At 42.4% G+C, this 23,737-nt stretch overlaps 1 protein-coding gene across 1 annotated transcript; it reads left to right on the forward strand.

The window, feature by feature from the left end:
• Positions 1-256: 256 nt before the first annotated feature.
• EPYC (epiphycan) lies at positions 257-23,643 on the forward strand. The gene is made up of 6 exons (XM_033952850.1): positions 257-528; positions 6,190-6,370; positions 9,077-9,235; positions 12,748-12,950; positions 19,049-19,144; positions 23,128-23,643. The coding sequence occupies exons 1-6, from the start codon at positions 367-369 to the stop codon at positions 23,296-23,298; spliced, it is 972 nt and encodes a 323-aa protein (XP_033808741.1). The 5' UTR covers positions 257-366; the 3' UTR covers positions 23,299-23,643.
• The last annotated feature ends 94 nt before the right edge of the window (positions 23,644-23,737 follow it).

Below are 23,737 nucleotides of genomic sequence, written 5' to 3' on the forward strand. Positions count from 1 at the left end.
GCCTAGTTATATGTTTCTTCATCTTCTCTGTTGCTGAGAGGCCAGAAAAGCAACAGAAAATGCAGAATAAGAACACAGGATATTTGCATGCAAGGATGTAAGAGTTAGGCCTGATATTAGATCACGAGCTTGCAAGGCAGAAGGACCTTGCAGAATGGGTTCCCCCCCCTCCTCACCCCCCAAGGATGTTTTCATTTCCTGAAGCTGCAGTGAGTTCCAACCTTGGGAACCAAATGCAGTGTTTCAGAACTGTCCAAGCATTCTTTCTGCCTGAAATTTGAAATCTTATTGTATTAGGAACTGAATGAGATTGGGCCAAATTCTTTATACTGTTTATATTTCATTTGTTAGCAAAAGGATTGAAGAATGAGGAATTTTGCAGCTTTTCTTCTGGGACTTAGCTTTAGGGCAATTCTGGCTGCTCCTCCATCAAACTCCATAAACTATGACTCTCGAACATATGATGTCAGTTTAGAAGACTTTAACCTTTATGACTACGATGAGAATCTCACAATTGACCAAGAAGAGGTAATCAGATTTTCTCACATTTTCAATTCACTAACTATATTAGATTATTTCAAGAATTGTGCTAACAGGCTTATATGTCTGACAGATATGTTTCATAAAGGATTATGCTATAATGAAGCTCATTTTCCAAAATGAAAACCATCTAAAAAGTGGCATTCAGGGGCATATGGACATTTTGCTATTTTCAAAATCTATTTTCTGGATGAATTTCTATGCTGATCATCTGCAGTTCATCTAAATCTCAAAGGGGTGTGTTAAATGCATGGTGTGGGAGGGGCTAGGGTAGGCTTATGACTTAGACATTTTTCTGTCATAATCGAACATTTATGAATATGTCCAGGACACAGTTTGGATGTCTGGGACTAGATCTGTTTTAGCAGCAAATACTATATGTGCCAAATAGGTGCTCAAAGTGAGCACATGACCACTGGAGTAGGGTAACCAGACGCCGGATTTCTCCGGACATGTCCTCCTTTTGAGGACATGTCCGGAGGTCAAGATAGCTTTTCAAAACCCAACACTTTGTCCGGGTTTTGAAAAATCTCCTCTCAATTGCGTTGGGCAGGAGGCTATCTGGGTGTCAGGTCAAAAGCGCGCTGGGACAAAGGCGTGAGCAGACAATTGAGCGCAGCGCGAAGGTGCGCACCGAAGAAAATTACTGTTTTTAGGGGCTCCAACGGGGGGCGTGGGGGGGGAACCCCCCACTTTACTTAAAACAGATCGCGCCGCGTTGTGGGGGCGTTGTGGGGGGTTTGGGGGTTGTAAACCCCCATATTTTACTGAAAACTTCACTTTTTCCCTGTTTTTTGGGAAAAAGTTAAGTTTCCAGTAAAATGTGGGGGGTTACATCCCTCCAAACCCCCCACAACGCCGCCGCAATCTGTATTAAGTAAAGTGGGGGGGCTCCCCAACAAAACCCCCGTCGGAGCCCCTAAAAACAGTAATTTTTTTCGGCGCGCGCCTCCGTCTTGCGCTCAGTTGTCGGCGCGTGCCTTTGTCTTCCGCGATTATGTCTATGAACCAGCTATCTGCGCATGCGCAGATTGCCTCCTGCCCGACCAAAGCAGGTAGCGGGGGTGGAGCTAGGGCGGGACTGGGGCAGAGATGAGCGGGCTGGGGGGGGGGGGGGAGCAAGTCTAGGGTGCCTGGATTTTACAATCGTAAAATCTGGCAACCCTATACTGGAGGGATGTAGGCATGACCCCCTTATACTTCTCTAGTGGTAACTGACTCCCTTCCACCCCCCCCTAAAGATGTGAATGAAACAGTATATACCTGACTATATGACAACTTCAGATCATTATGGGGAGTACTAGCAGAGCAGCAAGCAGGATCGTGGAGCAGCCTAGTGGGCAGTGTAATGAACCATAGAGATGGAGACTCAGGCCCATATTCCACTCTAGCCACTACACTTATAGTGGAATTTGTGAGCCTTACAAACTCCATCCCTAATCCCACTGTACCCACGTATAGGTGACATCTGCAGACATAAGGACTAGGGTTACCATAGTTTCAGTGGTAAAAGCTCGGACACCTGGCCTTGCTCCGCTCTGCCTCAAGTTCCGCCCCATTCTGCCTCAGTCCCTCCCTATTCTGCCCACAGCCCTGCCCCCCACAAAGCCTCCTCTCATTTCCTCAATGAGCTCTGGTCGTGTCTGGAGGGCCCGGAGCATGTGACATCATCTGCGCATGGTCAGAGGCCCTCCAAATGTGGCCGGAGCTCATCGGGGCTTTTCAAAATCTGGAACAACTGCCGGGATTTGAAAAGTCCAGCCGGGCACCTAGTCAATCTTCTAAAAAGAGGACATGTTTGGGTTTTCCAAGACATCTTGTAACCCTAATAAGGGCTATTGTTGTGGGGTACAGTTAGATACAGCAGGATTTGGGTGGGTTTTTGAGGGCTCACCATACAATAAAAGAGGGCTATGGTGAGATGTGTACATAGATCTTTTTATGTGAGGTACTCTGCAGTGCCCTCTAGGGCAGTGGTTCCCAGCTCTGTCCTGGAGGACCACCAGCCAGTCAGGTTTTCGGGATAACCCTAATGAATATGCATGAAAGAAATTTGCATGTAATGAAGATGATAGAAATGCAGGTCTGCCCCATGCGTGTTCATTAGGGCTATCCCGAAAACCTGACTGGCAAGTGGCCCTCTAGGACAGGGTTGGGGACCACTGCTTTAAGGTGCCCCACTGCTCTGCTGGGATGTTTATATAAACAGTCTGCTAAGAATGCTGGCCCCTCCAATGGCTTGTTCTGTGTGTTTTTCTTTTGAACATGTTTTTTCAAAAATGGTTCAAAAGGTTAGACGCACTGAACACAAACACACCCATTTAAAAACAAACACACAAGATAGTTGTTATGCAGTTTTGAAAATGGAAATGTTTGGCACTGATTTTTCTGCGCATTCCACGTAACATCTAAACTCAGATTAATGCATGTTGAAAATGACCCTCAATATCACACCCTATATAATAAAACCCTAGCCGCACATGCGCACTCCTATCTGCGTGCTTCCAAGATCCGTAGGTCTGTGGCCGCAGGAGTGCGCATGCGCGAGTTCCCAGCCTTACACCTACCTACACTCGCCAGCAGGACTCACCGCCAGCGCTGGATTCCCTGCTCTACAAAGATGGGGGTCGTAGGAGGCCCGAAATTGCCCGAACTCACAGCCACATACCGGCACAAACCTCCCTCCAGCGTTGGCAGCCGCAGCATGCTAAACAGGCTGCTTCGCGGCTTTCTCCTGCTGGTGAGTCTCCTGCTGGTGACATCATCAGTGACGCGACAGAGGGACTCAACTGCAGGAGAAAGCTGCGAAGCAGCCTGTTTTGCGTGCTGCGGCTGCCAACGCTGGAGGGAGGTTTGTTAAGGTCATGTCGCATGGGAGGGAGACATAAGAGAGTCACCGGGGGTTGGGCTGGGAGGGTAGAGAAGCGTCTGTCTCGGGTGCTTCAGGCAGCAGCAGCGTTTACAATTCGCTGCTGTTGCCGGCTTCAGGCCTTCCTCTCTGGCGGGTCCTGCCTAAGGACCCGCCAGAGAGGAAGACCTGAAGCCGGCAAAAGCAATGAATTGTGAATGCTGCTGCTGCCCGATGAAGTTCAAGGAGGAAAGGGAGCAGAGGGGGAGAAGGCTTGGAGGGAAAAAGACATGGCAGGGCATGGAGGGAAGGAGGAAGGTATGCCAGACCAAGGGAAAAGGAAGGAGGAAAGGAAGGAGGAGATGCCATGTGGAGAAGGGGGCCATGGAGAAACAGAAAGACAGGCAGGCAGGCAGCGCATTAGAATGAAAGACAGACACACAGAAAGACAGCGGGCAGGGAGAGAGACAGAAAGAAAGAAAGACAGACAGACAGGGTGCCAGAGAGAGAACCAGAAAGAAGGACAGACAGCGGGAGGGAGAAAGACAGAAAGAAAGGAAGAGAGAGACAGAGGCAGGGAGAGACACAGAAAGAAAGAAACACAGACAGACATATATTCTAGCACCCGTTAATGTAACGGGCTTAAACACTAGTTTTATATATGATGCCTAAAAAAAAAAATCGATGCCGAGTAAAGCACTATTCTATAAACCACACATAATGTTAGATAGGGTTAACAGAAAAGCACTTACACCTGGGAACCACAGCTAACTTTAGGCATGGCCATTTTCACCAACAAGAATGAGATGCAAATGCCTTTGCCTAAATTTAGGTGTGGATGCCCTTATTCTATAACAGGGGTGGGCAACTCCGGTCCTCAAGGGCCAGAATCCAGTCGGGTTTTCAGGATTTCCCCAATGAATATGCATGAGATCTGTTTGCATGCACTGCTTTCTATGCATATTCATTGGGGAAATCCTGAAAACCCGACTGGATTCTGGCCTTCGAGGACTGGAGTTGCCCATCCCTGTTCTATAACCACGCATGCAACTTAAAGGAATGCCCCCATTCAGCCTATGTCCTGCCTAATTCTGTGCCCCCTTTTTTGACTAACATGTAAAATTTAGGGGCAAATCCTGTGCCTAAAATTACACGTGTAACTTGTAATTAATTCTAATTAGTGCCAATGATTGCGTGTTAAAATGCCAATTGGTGTCTTCTTCACCAATTGTATTCTGTAATTCGCTGGCTATCCAGCCCCTTTAATGTAACATGTTAAGATTATACTGTAACCCATTAATATCTTTTTCTTACTAATTTGTACTCTATAATCACTGACTGCTCAGTGACACCTTCTCTATTTGTACGCTGTAATTCGCTGATTGTACAGCTCTCTTCACTCTGAACCGCCTAGAAGTCGCAAGATTATGGCAGTATAGAAAAATAAAGTTATTATTATTATTATTATTATTAATTGGGTGCGTACCCAATTTTGCATGTACAATTTTCAGCACTTTTTATAGAACGAGGGGGATAATGGGTCATGCATTTGATATATACCTTTTTGTGGTACAACCAAAGTAGTTTACATATTACACACAGCTACTTTCTCGGTCTCACAATTTATGTTTTCATACCTGGATCAATGAAGGGTTAAGTGACTTGACCAGGTTCACAAGGAGTATGTCTTACTGAAATGGTTGTTCCTGCTAAGCAAATATTTTTCCACATGTCCTTATATGCATTTTAGAAAGCACTGTTGAATCAATATTCAAAGCAATTTAGCTGGAAAGGAGAGGCTCCTGGCCACGTAAATCACTTGTGCAAGGCTATCCACTGATATACATCTGCAGTTAACTGGTTAATGCTACTGAACGACAGTACTAACTGCTAAAGTGAAAGCTAGCTATTTTGTAGGTGGTCGGGCGTAGTGGTGGAGCGAGGGTGAGAGACACCTGGGGCGGTGGTGACCCCCCCCTGTCCACGTTTCCATCCCCTGCTCCTCCCCCCACCCCGACTCTTTCCCCTGTACCTCTTTAAATTTGCCGGTAGGGGCAGCATCTCCAACCTGCTGCCACACCAGCCTCGGCTCTCCCTCCGATGTCACTTCCTGAGCCAAAAGTGGTGTCGCTGAGGATCTGTTTATAAGGGGTATATGATGAATGCTCTATGGATAGGTCATTCATGGTACATGTTGAATATATTATACCTCAAGAATATTTAAGCAAAAGGTGCGGTTATTTGAATAATGCACTTAACCATATATGAGACAGAAAACCACATAAATCCAAATATTTAGTGTCAGTGCCTGGTGCCCAATTTTGATGCGCATCTCCAGTATTCTATAGTACTGCGTGCAAATTTTTGGAACACCCCTGACCTGCCCATGCCCCCTACCTTGGCCATGTCCCCTTTGGGGTTGCACGCTATGTAATTTGGGCGCCCAGTGCTATAGAATAGCGCACAGCCAGATGCACACATTAATTCTAGCTGGTGGCAATTAACATCAATAATTGTTTGTGCCCAGTTATTGTCATTAATTGGCCCATTAACCAATGACGTTGCATGTGCATCTCAAGCACACGCCCACATTTCAGCACGCAAATTTGGACAACCTTTACAGAATCCAGGAGAAAATATGCAAACACTTTATGAAATATAGTTTGCGATTGAGATGCAAATAATATTTTGTAAAATGTAATACAAATTTAGCATAGTCAAAGAAAGGCAGAGTATACGTTCACATTTATAAAGTAGTGCTAATACAAATAATCAAATGTTATCTAATTGCATTTCCTCAGGTTAAGGTTGGTCCTCAGGTTAAGATTGGTACTGTGTTACCTACTACACATAGACAGATTCATTCTTCACAACAGCTGCCAGAAGACCCAGTTGAAGAAGAATTGATGCCAAAATTCATTGATGCTTCTACAACACAAGGGTCTGCATTGCCTGGGGTACTTGGACCTCAAACAAATGCAGGTAAATATGCTCAATCAAGTTTCAAGTTTCAAGTTTTATTAGGATTTTATATACCACCTATCAAGGTTATCTAAGCAGTTTTTACAATCAGGTACTCAAGCATTTTTCCCTCTCTGTCCAGGTGGGCTCACAATCTATCTAACGTACCTGAGGCTATGGAGGATTAAGTGACTTGCCCAGGGTCACAAGGAGCAGCGCGGGGTTTGAACCCACAACCCCAGGGTGCTGAGGCTGTAGATCCAACCACTGCGCCACACACTCCACACACAATCATTTGTAGCTTCTAGTCAATTAATAGAAAACAATACTGGGGCTGATATTCAGATGGTGGGAAGCAGAGTGGCTAACTCCCATGCCGAGCTGTTTCTAGTGACCAATATAGAATGTCTAGTTTATTTTTGGCTGGCTTAACCTTAGCTGGTAAAGTCAATTTTCAGTATTGGCTGGCTAAGTTCTAGCAGTCAAAAATAGACCTGCTATTTGCGTGGTCCGATATGGCCGGTAAACTTGTTAGGTCATTGCTTAAAATCCGCGGCAATCATGTGATATACAGTCCGCTCTCGTTATTCGCGGCAGTACGGTTCCTGAAAATGTTCAGAAACTGTGAAGTCATGAACAACGAAACTTTGAGTCTATGGGAAAATAGAGGTTAGGTTCCAGAAGTACACATTGCTCCTCAAAACCATGGAAAGTGAACAGTGGATCCTATTGGGAAAATAGGGTTGTGTTCCTGATTGCGACATCACTTGAAGTACCTGTAATTCACTCTTCAGATGCTTGGGGGTCATACCTGGAAGTAAAGAATGACTGCAGATGTCGAATATTGGTTGCAATTGATGCAACCATGGATAGGCAAAATTGTGCATTGTGAACGCGTGAATAATAATAGACTGTAGCTGGACAAGTTTTAGCTGCTAATCCTAAGTATCTTCACCATAATAACTTCAGTACAACAATGCCATATTTTCCTCTTTAAGATTCCACTGTTACTCAGGGGATAATCAGTGGCACTTAACTGGATCATGCTGCTGAATATCTCTGCTAACTAGTATTTCCCTAACTGATTAGGTTAGAGACAGACCAGAGGCAGAGTGGTGACCTATCCAGTAACCAGAGATATTCAGTCTGCTAACTTGCTAGGTAACCACATAAAGTTAGGAAGGCAAAGATATTGTCCTAACTTTATGCTATAAGGTTAACCGGGCACTTGTCTGAATACTGGCTAATGCTCAGTTAACATCTGTTTAGCAGCAGGCATGTTCCTGCTGCTCACCCTTCCCCATTCTGACCTTCCCTCCCAAAGAATATCTAAGCTGACCCGAGCTTACCCCACCCTACCTCCTTAGGCCCCTTGAGTCTACTTTGATGACCCATGATGGTCTAGGGGGGAAAAGAGCAGGAGCAATGCCCACTTACCTCTGCTTGGTGACCTGGCTATTCAAAATGGCTGCCACAACCTCTAGTAGCTGCCCTACAGTGCTTCAATTACTGCAATTACATTTTTCTGTCACCGCTCCATCGCTTTGGAATGCTACCCCTGTTCACTTATGAGAAGAAACATCATTGTTACATTTTAAATCAAAACTAAAGGCTTTTTTTTATTTAGGGATGCCTATAATATATAACCACATGAAAATTCCTTTCCCCATGTTTTTACCTGTCATGTCTCTTTCTTTATTGATATTGCAGTTCTTACCTTTGCCTCTTGTATCTGTGAGCTTGCCAGACTAAATTGTGGTCTAGAATGTATTTTTTTGTAAATACCTATTATTATTTTTTAATTGTATTCCTGCTAGAAACCCTGTATAGGTAGTTTAACAAATTTTAAATAAAACTTGATGCTGCTAGAGGTTGTGGGAGCCATTTTGAATAGTTAACTGTGCCAGGCAGAAACAAGTGGCCATTGTTTCTGCTTGTTTCCCTTAGACCACCATGAACCAGCATGATAGGCCCATGGAGGGGAAGGGGACTATAGGGTGAGGTAGGGAGCTTGGGACAGTTTAGATATTCTTCAGGAGGGAGAGAAGATTGGGATGAGAATGGATTAATAAGGTCTAGGGTTTGGGATGGGAATACTGCTCTGTGGGAGTGGGGTCGAGATCAGGGCTGATAATTTTATGTGGATCTAGAACAACATTCAGATGTGTCCCAAATAAGACATTTATGCAGATATGGGCTGGATCTTGTCAGCAATCCGTATAAGTCCTGGAGGCTAGCACCTAATGAATTAGCCTTAGGTGTTCAATGGGCTGACCGGTCTGCATCTATCAATATACACTGAGCTTCAAATATTTTCTTCAATAAAACATTGCAGGCTGTCCCCGGGTTAAGTACGAGTTGCGCTTTTAAAGCTGTTGTTAAGTCGGATTTGTATGTAACTCAGAACTTATAAATTTTAAGATTCTTACTGCTTACCTCTGCTCCCAGCTGACAAAAGGAGCAACTATTCCTACCAGTGTTCCCTCTAAGATTTATCATGTACAACCACATACTGTTCTTAATGTGGCCATGCATCGTTCTTGAATCTGCTGTAGGAGAAGAGCAGGAGTCTATGCCTCTGGAAAGACTGCTCAGTGAAATCAAATGAAGTCGCAACCACGTTCTTAAGTATGTTGTACGTACGTCGGGCATCTGCAACTCGGGGACGGCCTGTATTTTAAATTTACAATAACAGTATGATAATTCTGTGTTGTTTTATTTTTCTAGGGCTTCCAACTTGCCTTCTTTGTACCTGTTTGGGAAGCACAATCTACTGTGATGACCATGAGCTGGATGGCATCCCTCCACTTCCAAAGCAGACCACATACTTCTACTCCCGTTATAACAAAATCGAAAAGATCAACAAAAGTGACTTTGCTAATCAAAGTATGCATTCCAGTGCTGACAATGTAGCTTGCATTTTAACCATAATAGCACAGTAGATGAAGCCAGAAGAAAACCATTCAGTCTGCCCAGTTATTCCTACCTGTACCTTATCTAAGTCAGTTTTTGTTGATTTCCTTTTGCATAGATGAGCAGGATTTCAAAATTGCAGTTATCAACTTGCCTAGAGCAAGTGGAGTTTTGGAGATATAACACAGCCTAGGGAAAAGGAAACAGAATAAATGTCTTGGCTTCAGAGCCTGTATAAAGATATAAGGAAGGAAAATGGCTTCTTCAATGTATAGCCATCCTACCCAGACAAAAATGTTATATAGAACTAAAAGGGTGTAACATGGATGTTCCAAAAAATTTTGAAAAAACCTTAAAGTACCTGGCACAGGTTAGCTCAAAACATTTCTATCCTAAATTATGTGTGTTTATTTGGGATTTTTATATGTATCTGTCTTTCCTAAACCACCAATTTAAGTACAGGACAGGCATATCATAACTGAGGGTAATCAGATCATAGGACCTCCTATAATCTTTATATTATTTCAGGTCCGCATCCTGACTCCAGATTTTAATCCCATACGCCTGTCCCACCTCACCTACCTCACCTAATTTAGGTGAACTTTTATAAAAATACATATACAAATGTGTACCTTTCAAAATACGCAATTCCAAAAATAACCAAAGAAAAAAATGATAATCAAAACGCCAAAAAAATACTCAAAAAAGAGAAAGCAACACTTATCTTAGATGGTGTGATCCACGAACTCGTACTGGTTAGATGCCCTCCCGAAAAAAGAACGGACATTTCAATCTGCAACAAACAGATCTTCCTCAGGGGATAGTGATCAGCGTTGCTCCTCCAAAGAGCTCAAAACATTGCTATTTATGATGCAGCAAAACACCATGCGATGCCATGTTGAAAAATAGTCCTCGTGTGGAGAAAACTTCTATCATTACGATTATATGCCAATTAAAGGGTGAGGAGGTGCCTGACCTAGTTTGTTTGTTTGATTATGTCTCACCTGCCCTTATCCAGAGCGAGTTACATATTAACACACGAAAACAAGAGAATTGACCCAATGATCTCCACAGACAAATCCAAGAAGAAACAAAAAACAATGTGGAGAATGATGTTCCTGAGATGGACTTTATTAATATTAAAACTTGGCAAACCACATAAAAACCTCTAGGACGCAGTCCACTGAAAAGCTTTGGACCCTGGACCCAACACGGTCTGTGTTTCAACAGAATGGCTTCTTCAGGGGTCCCTATGAAGTCCTATGGTAAAGATATGTGAATAAAAATGCCAGTCGGAAATAAACTGATCCGTGTGCAGGACAGGGACTTAAAAAGCCAAGATTTACATTTATTGTACAAAACACTTCAGAGACACACTATAACAAATTACATACTTACACATCAAATCAAATTACATATAACATACACGTTGCATCAACGACAAAGACCCACACATACATGAAAATATAAAATTCCATAAGGCATACAAGATGCCTCAATAACAGACATCAATAGACCAAATAAAACAAGCCAGACCATCGAACACCTCCGTGACCAGCACTCAAGAGTCATCACTCCTAGGAGCAGGTTGGAAGAAAAGGAGAGAAGAGGGCAATGAATAAGAGAGAGGAATCAGCAAGGAGAAAAGATAGGAATCAGCAAGGAGGGAAGATAGGAATCAGCAAGGAGGGAAGAGATGAGAAGTGCAAAAAAGGAAGAATCAAACTAGGGACCTTTGGTCAGCCCAAAGTTTCCCATAACACCAGCAGAAAAATGGAGAAAAAAATGACCTAAATTAAACTAAAGCTTAACTTTGTATACCGAGTCATCATTCTGAGAAGGCTCGACTCGGTTTACAGCAATTAAATAAACAGGGAATGATTTACAAATGATAAATAGAAGATAATAGCAAAATTTCAAAAGAATTAGTTTTCAAAATGTTTGGCAAATAGAGTAGTTTTTAAAGATTTACGGAAAAATTGAAATGAACTGGAACTCCTTAAAAAAGGGGAGATCATTCCAGAGTTGAGAGAATTTAAAGACCAAAGATTGACTGAAGATCTTGACTCCTTTAATCCCATTTTTAGAAGGAAGGGAGAGTTTAAATTGTTGGATACCTCTTGCAAAGGAGAATCGGTAAACATTCCAAAATAAAGGAATAAGAGGATTAAAGATACCATGGAGAATTTTAAAAGAAATACAAGCGCATTTAAATTGAATTCTAAAATAAACCGGGAGCCAATGAAGATTCTGAAGCAAAGAGGTCAAATGGTCAAATTTACATTTTTCAAAGATCAGCTTCGCAGCAGTATTCTGAATTAATTGTAATTTCCACAGAAATCCACAAAAACACAAAGCAGAGATGGCAAAGAACATGATAACAAGTCAAAAATGCAAGATCATTATTAGCTGACCCGAAACAGCCGCGCTTTAGTCTTTGGCACAATGCCTGTGTCAGGGGTAACTGGCCATTTGGGAACAAATAGCAGCACCCTCACACCAGAGCTGTACTGGAACATGGTACGCCCTCACCTGGAATACGGCATCCAGCACTGGTCACCGCACATGAAGAAGGACAATGTACTACTCAAAAGGATCCAGAGAAGAGCGACTAAAATGATTAAGGGGCTGGAGGAGTTGCCGTACAGTGAGAGATTAGAGAAACTGGGCCTCTTCTACCTTGAAAAGAGGAGACTAAGAGGGGACATGATTGAAACATTCAAGATACTGAAGGGAATAGACTAGTAGATAAAGACAGGTTGTTCACTCTCTCCAAGGTAGGAAGAACAAGAAGGCACTCTCTAAAGTTAAAAGGGGATAGATTCCGTACAAACGTAAGGAAGCTCTTCTTCACCCAGAGAGTGGTGGAAAACTAGATCGCTCTTCCGGAGGCTGTTATAGGGGAAAACACCCTCCAGGGATTCAAGACAAAGTTAGACAAGTTCCTGCTGAACAAGAACGTACGCAGGTACGGCTAGTCTCAGTTAGGGCACTGGTCTTTGACCTAAGGGCCGCCGCAGGAGCGGACTGCTGGGTACGATGGACCAGAGGTCTGACCCAGCAGCAGCAATTTTTATGTTCTTATGTTCATTCCAATACAGCTCCCACAACTAGGCACTGACAGAACTGCCCTCGGGGTCACTCAGCTTTAATGATTGTGGGGGTGGGGAGGTGCCAAACCCCAGTGCACGGAAGGGAGGGTTCAGCTGCAGGCAGCCCCTACCATTGGGAAGCCCTAGGCATTTTGCCGGGTTTTCTTAATGGCAGCTACGCCCCCGACCCTTATCAAATCAAATTTATTTAAAGGAGGGTAGGTGACAGGCCCTTATTCTATTTCACCATGAATTGGTGAACTTTCAGTTTTCATCCCTCCATGATTGACAGACTAAAGCAGATCCTACGCATTTTTGACCTGAGTTGTTTTAAAGAAAATGTAATGAATAAGTTCTGGAACTTGAAATTTTCTGTTCATTTTATCTTGCCAGGCCACTTAAAGAAGATTGATTTGACATCAAATTTAATCTCTGAAATAGATGAAGATGCTTTTCGGGAGTTACCCCGACTTGAAGAACTGGTGCTTCGGGACAACCGGATAAGGCAGCTCCCGGAATTACCTGACACCATGACATTCATTGATGTCAGTCACAACAGGCTGGGCAGAAAAGGAATAAAGCAAGAGGCATTTAAAGTAAGGTTGAATCCATATAACAAAATTAAGATAACTCGATGGTTATAAGCATACGATGTTCCAGACTAGGTTAGACGTAAGGTCCACTAGGCCCAGCATCCTGTCTCTTACAATGTATAATCCAGGTCACAAGTACTTGGCAGCCTTCAGGGTTTGTTTGTTTTTTTGAGTTAGAAGGAATTAAAAACTAGGGCCCTGTTTTACTAAGGTGCGCAAACCCAGTGGTTCTCAACCCTGTCCTGGAGGACCATCAGGCCAATTGAGTTTTCGAGATAGCCCTAATGAATATGCATGGAACAGATTTGCATGCCTGCCACTTCCATTATGTGTAAATCTCTCTCATGCATATTCATTAGGACTAGCCTGAAAACCCGATTGGCCTGGTGGTCCTCCAGGACAGGGTTGGGAACCACTGCGCTAACTGATTTAGCATGCGCTAAACGCTAACACGTGCATGTTAATCTATGGACGCGTTAGCGTTTAGTGTGCGCTAATTCAATTAGCGAGTGCTAATTAGTTAGCGCACCTTAGTAAAACAGGGGGTAGAAGAATTAGAAGGAACTAAGAGCTTCGGAAGGCAATAAAAACTCTCCTCTTCCCCCGACCCTCTTTGAGAGTGTGCCAATCCAAATTCCCGGAACCTTCTGACAACATGCCCTGATCCTCCACCGTCTGGAGTCCCAAACACTCGTGTGCTTTGTCCTATGTCTGACCAGGACATGTTTTCTCACACAGTGTTCTTCCCCACTCCGTCATACTGTTCGCCATCTTTGTCCTACTAGACCAGGGGTGGGCAACTCCGGTCCTCGAGGGCCGGAATCCAGTCGGGTTTTCAGGATTTCCCCGATGAGTATGCATTGAAAGCAGCGCATGCAAATAGATCTCATGCATACTCATTAGGGAAATCCTGAAAACCCGACTGGATTCCGGCCCTCGAGGACCGGAGTTGCCCACCCCTGTACTAGACGATACGCATTTACCATACTATGGCTTCCTTATTGTCTGCCACGCTACGATCTCTCATGCCACATTTACCACACAATATTTGCCACTCCATGTCTCTCATGCTGATTTGGCATGCACATTGGCCTTACCCTTTTTGCCAGGTTGTGCTATACTATGTTAGCCATGCTTTGAAATACTTGGCTCGCCATACCACATTTTGTCATATTATGTTTTACCATGCTTTGTTAACTGTTGTGCTGTCTCTGTCAGACAATGTTTGCCATGCTTATTTCTATTATACAAATGTGGACTATGTTTTTTAGGATTATCTGAAGGAATAAAAAGTGTGTCAAGAACATTGTTTTCCACAGTTTTGTTTGTTTTTGGCTCCATAAAGGGGGCATGACCAAGGGAGAGTCTTGGGTGGATCAGAGGCGTTCCTGCAATTTATCTACAGAGCTATAGAATAAGGGGGCTCTTTGTGTAATTTAGGAGTGAGGATTCACACCACATTTCAGCTGGTATAAATGCTTGCACTTAAAATTAGTCGTGGGTCATGGCATAAGAACTATTTTATAAACTGTGCCTGACTTTTAGCTATTTTGTCAGTGCTGATTTTTTAGGTGCCATTTATAGAATCTTGTCTACAGTGTCTGCGTGTATAAGTATCCTTTCATATTGGGGAGGTATTCCTGGGGGTAGGTTTCCAAGTTTAATCATTTCTTCTTATACCGTCTATCCCAAGTATCTAGATGGTTTACAATAGGTAAATATAATAAAAGTTAAAAGAAGAAAGATATGATCTAAAATTTTAGAGGGGGAGAAAACAGACTTGATGAACAGAAACATAGGGAAGCTGGGGAAGGGAAATAAAGTTACAATAAAATAAAATAGTAAAAGGAAAACGGAGGTTAAGTACAGTCTCTTTGAATTTTTCATCAGCAAGTTGTCATGGTTAGAGGCAAATTTTGGGCACGGTTTGACTTAGACACCAGTAGGCACCTAACTTAAGCATATTCATTTAGGCCAAGAAAAATCCTGGCCTAAATCCAATCTAATCTAATATTTGTGCGTCATGCATACCTGTACAGGCTCAAGGCGAGAGAAAAGGATGCATATGATATGATGGGGAAATGGGGGAAGAAGGTGAGAAAAGATAGGAAATATAGAGAGAGAAGCCTGGTCAATATCAAGAGAATACTGAGTGTTCATGTAGAGTTAATTTGATGAGAATTCAGTGATCAAATAGAAGGGTCCTCAATTTCTTCCAAAATGAGGTGTGGTTGGGTTCCATTCTGATTGACTCTGTGAGGTTATTCCATGTTTTGACTCCTGTATGGAATGGAATATACGACAATACTTGAGGGTTTTTTTGTTGAGGGTAGGTTTAGTTGTATCTTATTGAGAGTTCTGTGAGAGGCTGACCATGTCTCAGAGAGGAGTTGGATAAGAGTATGTGGTGTATAATACAAGATATTTTGCATTTTATCCGAGATGAGATGGGCAGCCAGTGAAGTTGCTTAAGGTAGGCGGAAATTGAGTCGTATTTTTCAGTTTGAATATGAGTCTTATAGCCGTGTGATAAGCTACATTTTGTGGACTAGGTTGGCATTGATTCCCATATAGATAGAGTTGCAGTAATCCAGCTGGAGTAGAATCATCATCTGTACGATGAGGGCGAAATGGTGGTGGTGAAAGTATGGTCTGATGAGTCTTAATTGTCTAAATGGCAGTGTTCCTAAGGATTCAATGCCTACTGGTGCCTAAGACAGCTTAAGAACTGCTAGGTGTGATCCTACAAATGGTGCCTAGAGGATGATTGACAATCGCGCTCAGTGGTGCCTAGGAATTGGGCACCATTTATAGAATCAGGGCCATAATGTTTAATTAAAACTAATTAGCACCAATAATTGCTCATTAAGATCCCACTTATTACTGCTCATTAAGGAATTAAATTTTCACTTGCAATTTTTAGTATTTTTTATAGAATTCAGATGAAACTGTGTAAGTATACTCTCTGTCCTATTCTTATCCTTAGGAGCACCTCCCTTATATGGAGATATAATTAGGTGCATATTGACTATCTAAGATAATAATACCCTTAGCGCACATGCGCACTTCAATTTTTGTGGCTCCATGCGTCCGTCGCTCTGTGGTCGGCAGAGAAATGTTGCAGAGTGTGGCACGTGTGCGGCGCATGCGCACATTGGGAGCCGACATTGGGGAGAGAAGGAGGCGGTGGCGGCAACCGAGCTACGGAGCTAGGGGAGGGAAGGCTACAATTACTGCCGCTCCGTGGTCAAACAGCCTTCTCCTCTGCCTCCACTCTCCCCTCTGGGTGAATTTCTGGGTCGAGGATGAGGATTTGTTGGAGACTGGTGGCGCTGCCGCAGAGGGGGTGGGATGGGCTGGGGGGGCGGTCAAAGGAAGGGGAGCGGGGTGCAGGCAGGGAACGGGAGAGAGGGAAGGAAAGAGACAGACAAGACAGCGGCCAATGAGAGAGAGAGAGAAAGAGATAGAAAGACAGACAGCGGCCAAAGAATGAGAGAGACAGAAAGACACACAGGCAGCGGCCAAGGAAAGAGAGAGAGAGAAAGAGACAGAAAGGCACATAAAAAGCGGCCAAGGAAAGAGAGAGAGGAAAAGACAGAAACATACACAGACAGCAGCCAAGGAGAGAAAGAGATAGAAAGACAGACAAACACACAGACAGCGGCCAAGGAGATAGAGAGAGAGGCAGCAGCCAACGAGAGAGAAAGAGACAGAAAGACAGACAGACACACAGCGGCCAATGAGAGAGAGAGAAAGAGACAGAAAGGCACATAAACAGTGGCCAAGGAGAAAGAGACAGAAACATACACAGACAGCTGTCAAGGAGAGAGAGAGAGAAAGAAAGAGACAGAAAGACAGACACGCAGCGGCCAATGAGAGAGAGAAAGAGACAGAAAGGCACATAAACAGCGGCCAAGGAGAAAGAGAGAGAAAGAGACAGAAACATACACAGAGAGCGGCCAAGGAGAGAGAAAGAGAGACATAAAGACAGACAGATACCTAAACAGTGGCCAAGGAGATAGAGAGACAGACAGCAGCCAATGAGAGAGAGAGAAAGAGATAGAAAGGCACATAAACAGTGGCCAAGGAGAAAGAGCAAGAAAGGCAGAAACATACACAGACAGCGGCCAAGGAGAGAGAGAGAGAGAAAGAGACAGAAAGACAGACACTCAGCGGTCAATGAGAGAGAGAAAGAGACAGAAAGGCACATAAACAGCGGCCAAGGAGAAAGAGAGAGAAAGAGACAGAAACATACACAGAGAGTGGCCAAGGAGAGAGAAAGAGAGAAAGAAAGAGACAGAAAGACAGACAGATACACAGCTGCCAACGAGAAAGAGAGAGACAGAAAGACAGACAGACACACAGACAGCGGCCAAGGAGAGAGACAGACAGCGACCAAGGAGAGAGAGAGAGAGAGAGACAGAAAGACAGACAGACACACAGAAAGACAGACAGCGGCCAAGGAGAGAGGGAGAGACAGAAAGACAGGCAGACAGTGGCCAAGGAGAGAGAGAGAGACAGAAAGACAGACACACACACAGAGCGACAGAGGGAGACACACAGAAAGACAGCGGTCAAGGAGAGAGGGAGAGACAGAAAGACAGGCAAGCAGCGGCCAAGGAGAGAGAGACAGAAAGACACACAGACAGTGGTCAAGGAGAGACACAGAAAGAAAGAAAGACAGACAGACAGCAGCCAAAGAGAGAGAGAGAGACAGAAAGACAGCGGCCCTTTTCTATACCCTTTAATGTAACTTTACCCTCTTTCCTATCCTTCATGTTAGTTATTATTGAAATTTATTGTTATTATGTTATAGTTTCTTTATTATATTATGTACATCGCCTAGAAATTTGAAATAGGCGATTCATCAAAAGTGAAATAAACTTGAAACTTGAAACAAAGAAAGACAGACAGACACATCTATTCTAGTACCCGTTAATGTAACGGGCTTAAAGACTAGTATACAATATAAATGTACCTGCATATGCAACTGCCAGTTTTTGAAAAACCTCATTTCTGTTCATAAATCATATTTCATTCATCCTTCCCCTGAACAAATAATATGTGACCATCTCTGGGGAATAGTGACTATAGTAGAGGAATCAAAATGTCGAAAATGGTCAATTTTTAATTTTATGGGTTCATAAACAATCATCAAAATTTTCATATTTTAATTTCTGTAGCTTTTTTTTTTTTTTAACATAAAATGATGGGGGTTATATTACACGGCAGTTAAAAGCCAAATGGCCCTTCTAGTCTTCCCATCCACAGTAACCATTATCTCCTCCTCTCCCTATTGTCTAAGACTCTTAACATTTGCATCTCCTCTTTCTATAGGCTAAGGCTCTTTACACCTGCATTGTGATATCATAGAACTTTAAGGTTATAGAAACATTGTAATATGATAGCAAATAAAAGCCATATGGCCTATCTAGTCTGCCCATCTGCAGTAACCATTATCTCTTTCTCTCTCTGAGAGATCCCACGTGCCTATCCCAGGCCTTTTTGAATTCAGACACAGTCTCTGTCTCCACCACCTCTTCCGGGAGACTGTTCCATGCATCTACCACCCTTTCTGTAAAAAAGTATTTCCTTAGATTACTCCGGAGCCTGTCACCTCTTAATTTCATTCTATGCCCTCTCATTGCAGAGTTTCCTTTCAAATGAAACAGATTCAACTTATACATCACATAGGTATTTAAACGTCTCTATCATATCTTCCCTCTCCTGCTTTTCCTCCAAAGTATACAGATTGAGATCTTTAAGTCTGTTCCCATATGCCTTATGATGAAGACCACATACCATTTTAGTAGCCTTCTTCTGAACCAACTCCATTCTTTTTATATCTTTTTGAAGGTGCGGCCTCCAGAATTGTACACAATATTCTAAATGAGGTCTCACCAAAGTCTTATACAGGGCATCAATACCTCCTTTGTTGTATTATAAATTGTTTGCTCTAGCAGAATTCCTTAAAACCTCATTTTTTGTATCAGATTATATTAGTCATCTTTTCCCAGAGATGGTCACATGTTATGAAGCTGCTGGACATCCAGAGATACATACTAACAATGAATTCATATTAAAACTGCTATTTTTTCTAGGATATGAAAAATCTTCACCATCTCTATCTAACTGATAATAACCTGGACCACATCCCAATTCCACTTCCTCAGAACCTTCAAGCTCTTCATCTCCAGGTAATCAAAATGATAGGGAAAGAAAACAAAGATCATTAGGCCTGTACTGATTAGCAGATTTGGGCTTTAGTCGGCTGTGTTTTCAGGCTGATTTGATGCGAACATGGGGCAGAGCTGAAATGCTGAATCCTAGGAAGGGAAGGAAGATAGCTGCCAGTATCATGCCTACCAGCCATAAACGAAAGTGCTGAGGTATTCTCTCAGAGATGACAACTCTGCAACCAAGATGATTCAGGGAGTGGAACTCCTCTCATATGAAGAAAGACTAAAAAGGCTAGAGCTTTTCAGCTTGGAAGAGAGAGTGTACAAAATCCTGAGTGGTGTAGAACGGGTACAAGTGAATTGATTTTTTTTTTTTTTATCCCATCAAAAATTACAAAGATTAGGGGACACTCAATGGAGTTATAGGGAAATACTTTTAAAACCAATAGGAGGAATTATTTTTTCACAGAGAGTATAGTTAAGCTCTAGAACGCTTTGCCAGAGTTTGTGGTAAGAGCTGTTAATGTAGCTGGTTTTAATTTTATTTATTCAATTTTTAGCCCGTCCTCCCAAAGGAGCGCAGAACGGGTTACAAAGTACATCCATAATAATCCAGACAGAGCAGAGATGACATAGTTTACATAAATTACAATATAGACATGACAATAATTTACAATATAGACGTGACTCTAAAACATATGCACTAAATAGCATCTGGTGAGATTAAGTGGCATAGGTGTGTTGACTGGGTGGCAATTCAGGGTGAATGACTTTAAGGCGCTGGGTTAGTAAAGAGGAAGGTTTTCACGGCCTTCCTGAAGATCCAGAGTCCATCTTGTGATCTGACAGAGAGGTTTGGACAATTTCCTGGAGGAAAAGTCCATACTCTCTTATTGAGACAGACATGGGGGAAGCCACTGCTTGCCCTGGATCGGTAGCATAGAATGTTGCTACTCTTTGGGATTCTAGAATCTTGTTAGTCTCTGGGATTCCGGAATCTTGCTATTCTTTGGGATTTTGTATGGAATGTTGCTACTATTTGGGTTTTTGCCAAGTACTAGTGACTTGGATTGGCCACCGTGAGGACGGGCTACTGGACTAGATGGAGCATTGGTCTGACCCAGTAAGGCGCTTGGACCAATCAGGTCCTAGGATTCTGTGGGTTGGGCAGTGTGGCAGAATAATGTCGCAGAGGCAGAAATAGAGGTTAGGGGCGTGTTTGCAAGAGTCAGGTAAAAAGGTGGGTTTTTACTGCTTTCCCGAAGTTTAGTAAGCCTGCCAGTGATCTAATGGTTAGTGGGATTGCGTTCCATAATTTGGGTAGGAGTGTTTGCGGGCACTTTCTAGTAGGAGGGTTCGTGCCGGTGGGGTGGACAATCTTCTCTCAGCTTGTGATCCCAGGGATCGGTTGGGGATGTATATTGTTAGTTTCATTACCATGTAGGATGGGACCATTCTGTTGAAGAATCTGAAAGCTAATGTAAGATCTTTAAAGATAATAATACTTTATTTTTGTATACCGCCATACCCTTGAGTTCTAGGCGGTTCACATCAAGAAAAGCTGAACAGTCAGCGAATCATATAAATACGTGGAGGGGCATAATCGAAAGGAACGTCTAAGTCCATTTTCGTCCAAGTCGCAAGTCGTCCAAAGTAAAAAACACCTTAGGACACATTTTCGAAAAATACGTCCAAAATTTTTTTCATTTTGAAAATCATCTAAGTATACATCCTGCCGATCTGATCGTCCAAGTCACTAAATCGTCCATCTTTATACTACATTTTTGTCCAACTTTTCGTTCAAATCAAAAACACCTAGAACAAGCCCTGTTGGGCATGGGAGGGGTCTGCAAACTGATGGACTGAACACCCAGACATGCCACCTAAATAGTGGGGTACCTTACAGGGCACTGCTGTGAACTTCACAAAAAGGGTGCCGTGTCATCATCTCACTACAGCTCCCTTATACGTCATGGTGAGCCCCCCAAAGCATCTCCAGAATCCCTTAGACCCACTTATCTACCACCCAAATAGCTCTTATGGCTGCAGGAGCCACTTATATGCCAGTACAAATGGGTTTTGGGGGTGTATAGGGGAGTGCACATGTTTCTATGTCAATGCAGTGATTACAGGGGCTTATGGCCAAGGGTCCTCCTCTCCATGGGTCCCATGGCCTTAAGACACCTCTGTGCAGCACAACTAGGCTTTCCTATACCAGGCTGCCAGGTGATGATGTTCTAGAGGCACAATTTTCAAGTTGTGATTAATATTTTTAGGGGGGGTCTGTATTATGTGTTTGCAATGCTTATCTGGTCACTTTAGGTGGGTTTTTGTGACTTAGACCATGTTTTAAATGGTCTAAGTCACAACGTCCGAGTTCCGTTGATCCTATGCTGTATAACTTTCGGTTATACATGCAGTATAACTAAGTCTAAGCCTGCCCATGTCCCGCCCAAATCCCGCCCTCGACACTCCTCCTGAAATACCCCATTTAGCTATGGTCGTTCAGCGGCACTGTGAAGGCCTAGGTCATTTTTAAATACATCCAAAATCCGGTTTTATTATCGGCACTTGGACGTTTTTAACTGATGATCATCCAAGTGCCGACTTAGGCCGGTTTTTGGATGTTTTTCTCTTTCGATTATAAGCCCCATAGCATATAAGATATGAATTTATCTTAAAGAATTGGTTATTAAGACTTTTCTTTAAAAATAGACAAAGAATTTCTATGGTATAAAATACAAATGTATCCGGATCTGTCACGAGATGCACAAAATCGTCATCGTGAATTTTTGTTGTTAAAGCCAGGTGTTATAGCTCTTGGGGCAACCTATTTTCTTCTTCACCCATGTAAATGCGTGATAGTCTACCAAATGCAAAAATATGTTTTCTTTGATCCTAGCCAACTAACAACATTCTTGTCAGCTGCACGACTGAAAATAGGAGGAGGAATATGAAGTACTCTTAGAATGTTTGATCTCCTGTCTCAGCCAACATAATTGTTAGTTTCTATTTCTTTATTAAATTCTCGCTGATTTTACATCTTGGACCTATATTGAGGCTTGAGTTAAAGTTAAGATTTTCTGTTTAACTTTACCTTTCTGTACAAGTGGATACTTGATATGTTATTAAAAAATGATAAAAAAAAAAAGAAAGATATGAATTTATCAAACAAATAGGTTTTTAATACTTTTCTAAAAGAATGATATGATTGAGCTTGAGAAATTAGAGTACTCCACCAAGTATTCATTTTACTAGCCTGGAATGCAAACGTTTGATCAAAAAATCTATAACGACAAGATTTAGGTGATAATAATAATAACTTTATTCTTTTATACCACCATAACCAAAGGTTCTAGGCGGTTTACACTAAAAAAAAAAGCTGGACAATCAGCGAAATACAAAAATACAGTAAAAAAAATACAAATATTTGTAAAATAGAATTTCAATAATAAAAACATCGAACAAAGTGGCCTTAATTAATTTCCGAAAACTGCAATAGGATAACATAGCTTGCTGATGGAAACGCAAACCAGTAAGATTTGCATGGATTCATGTTCATTCTATGAAATTCAAAATGAGATACAAGATAAGCTGGGGATAATTCAAATAATACTTTAAAGCAGATACAACCAAATTTAAACAGAACTCTTGCTAACATGGTCGTATTTTTTTAGACCAAAGATCAAGCGAACTGCTGAGTTTTGTATTATTCTTAATCTAGTAAGAATTTTTTTTAATGAGATCCCAAGTAAATTATATTACAATAGTCTAGGATATACAAGACTGAAGATTGAACTAATAACCTAAACGACGCTAGATCAAAGTAATGTTTCTGAATGGGTAGCCAGTGTTCAGCAGCTAGACTGAGTCGCGAATGGGCAGGTTCTTCAAAAGGCGAACTGCTGCATTTTGTACATGTTGAAATCTTTGTATGTTCGTTTCAGATAGTCCAACTAGTAGTGTGTTGCAGTAGTCCATGCATGTTCTCTCTCTTTCAGAACAACAACATTCAAGAACTTCATGAGGACACATTCTGCAATACTAAAGATGTTACCTACACCCGCCGTGCTCTGGAAGACATCAGGCTGGATGGGAATCCTGTTAATTTGAGCAAAACCCCCCAAGCTTTCACATGCCTACCCCGTTTGCCAATTGGCAGACTCGTCTAAAGTTTGGAAACAGTTCCCGAGCCAAAATAATGTTTATAACAAAAGAATACTTATTGCATCTAGATCAGGGGTAGGCAATTCCGGTCCTTGGGAGCCATAGGCAGGTCAGGTTTTCAGGATATCCACAGTGAATACGTATGAGATGGATCTGCATGCACTGCCTCCTTGAGATGCAAATCTAGCTCACACATATTTATTGTAACAAGATGTACTCTTGTAAATTTTGTTGAATAATAGAAATAAATAATAATTAAAAAAAGAAGCGATCCCCATTCCTGGTGTTTTATCCTCCCCCCCCTTCCCTTTAATTAATTTGTTTTTAATGATGTAATTATTAACTTTCCCCTCCCCCTTTACCCTCAAGCTCATGTTCGTATTTGTAATTTGTCTATTTAATGTTCACATTTCCCCCCCCTACAAAAATTTATTTTAACCTTTC

The sequence above is a fragment of the Geotrypetes seraphini genome, chromosome 7 (genome assembly GCF_902459505.1).
Source record: "Geotrypetes seraphini chromosome 7, aGeoSer1.1, whole genome shotgun sequence".
Classification (NCBI taxonomy): Eukaryota; Metazoa; Chordata; class Amphibia; order Gymnophiona; family Dermophiidae; genus Geotrypetes; species Geotrypetes seraphini.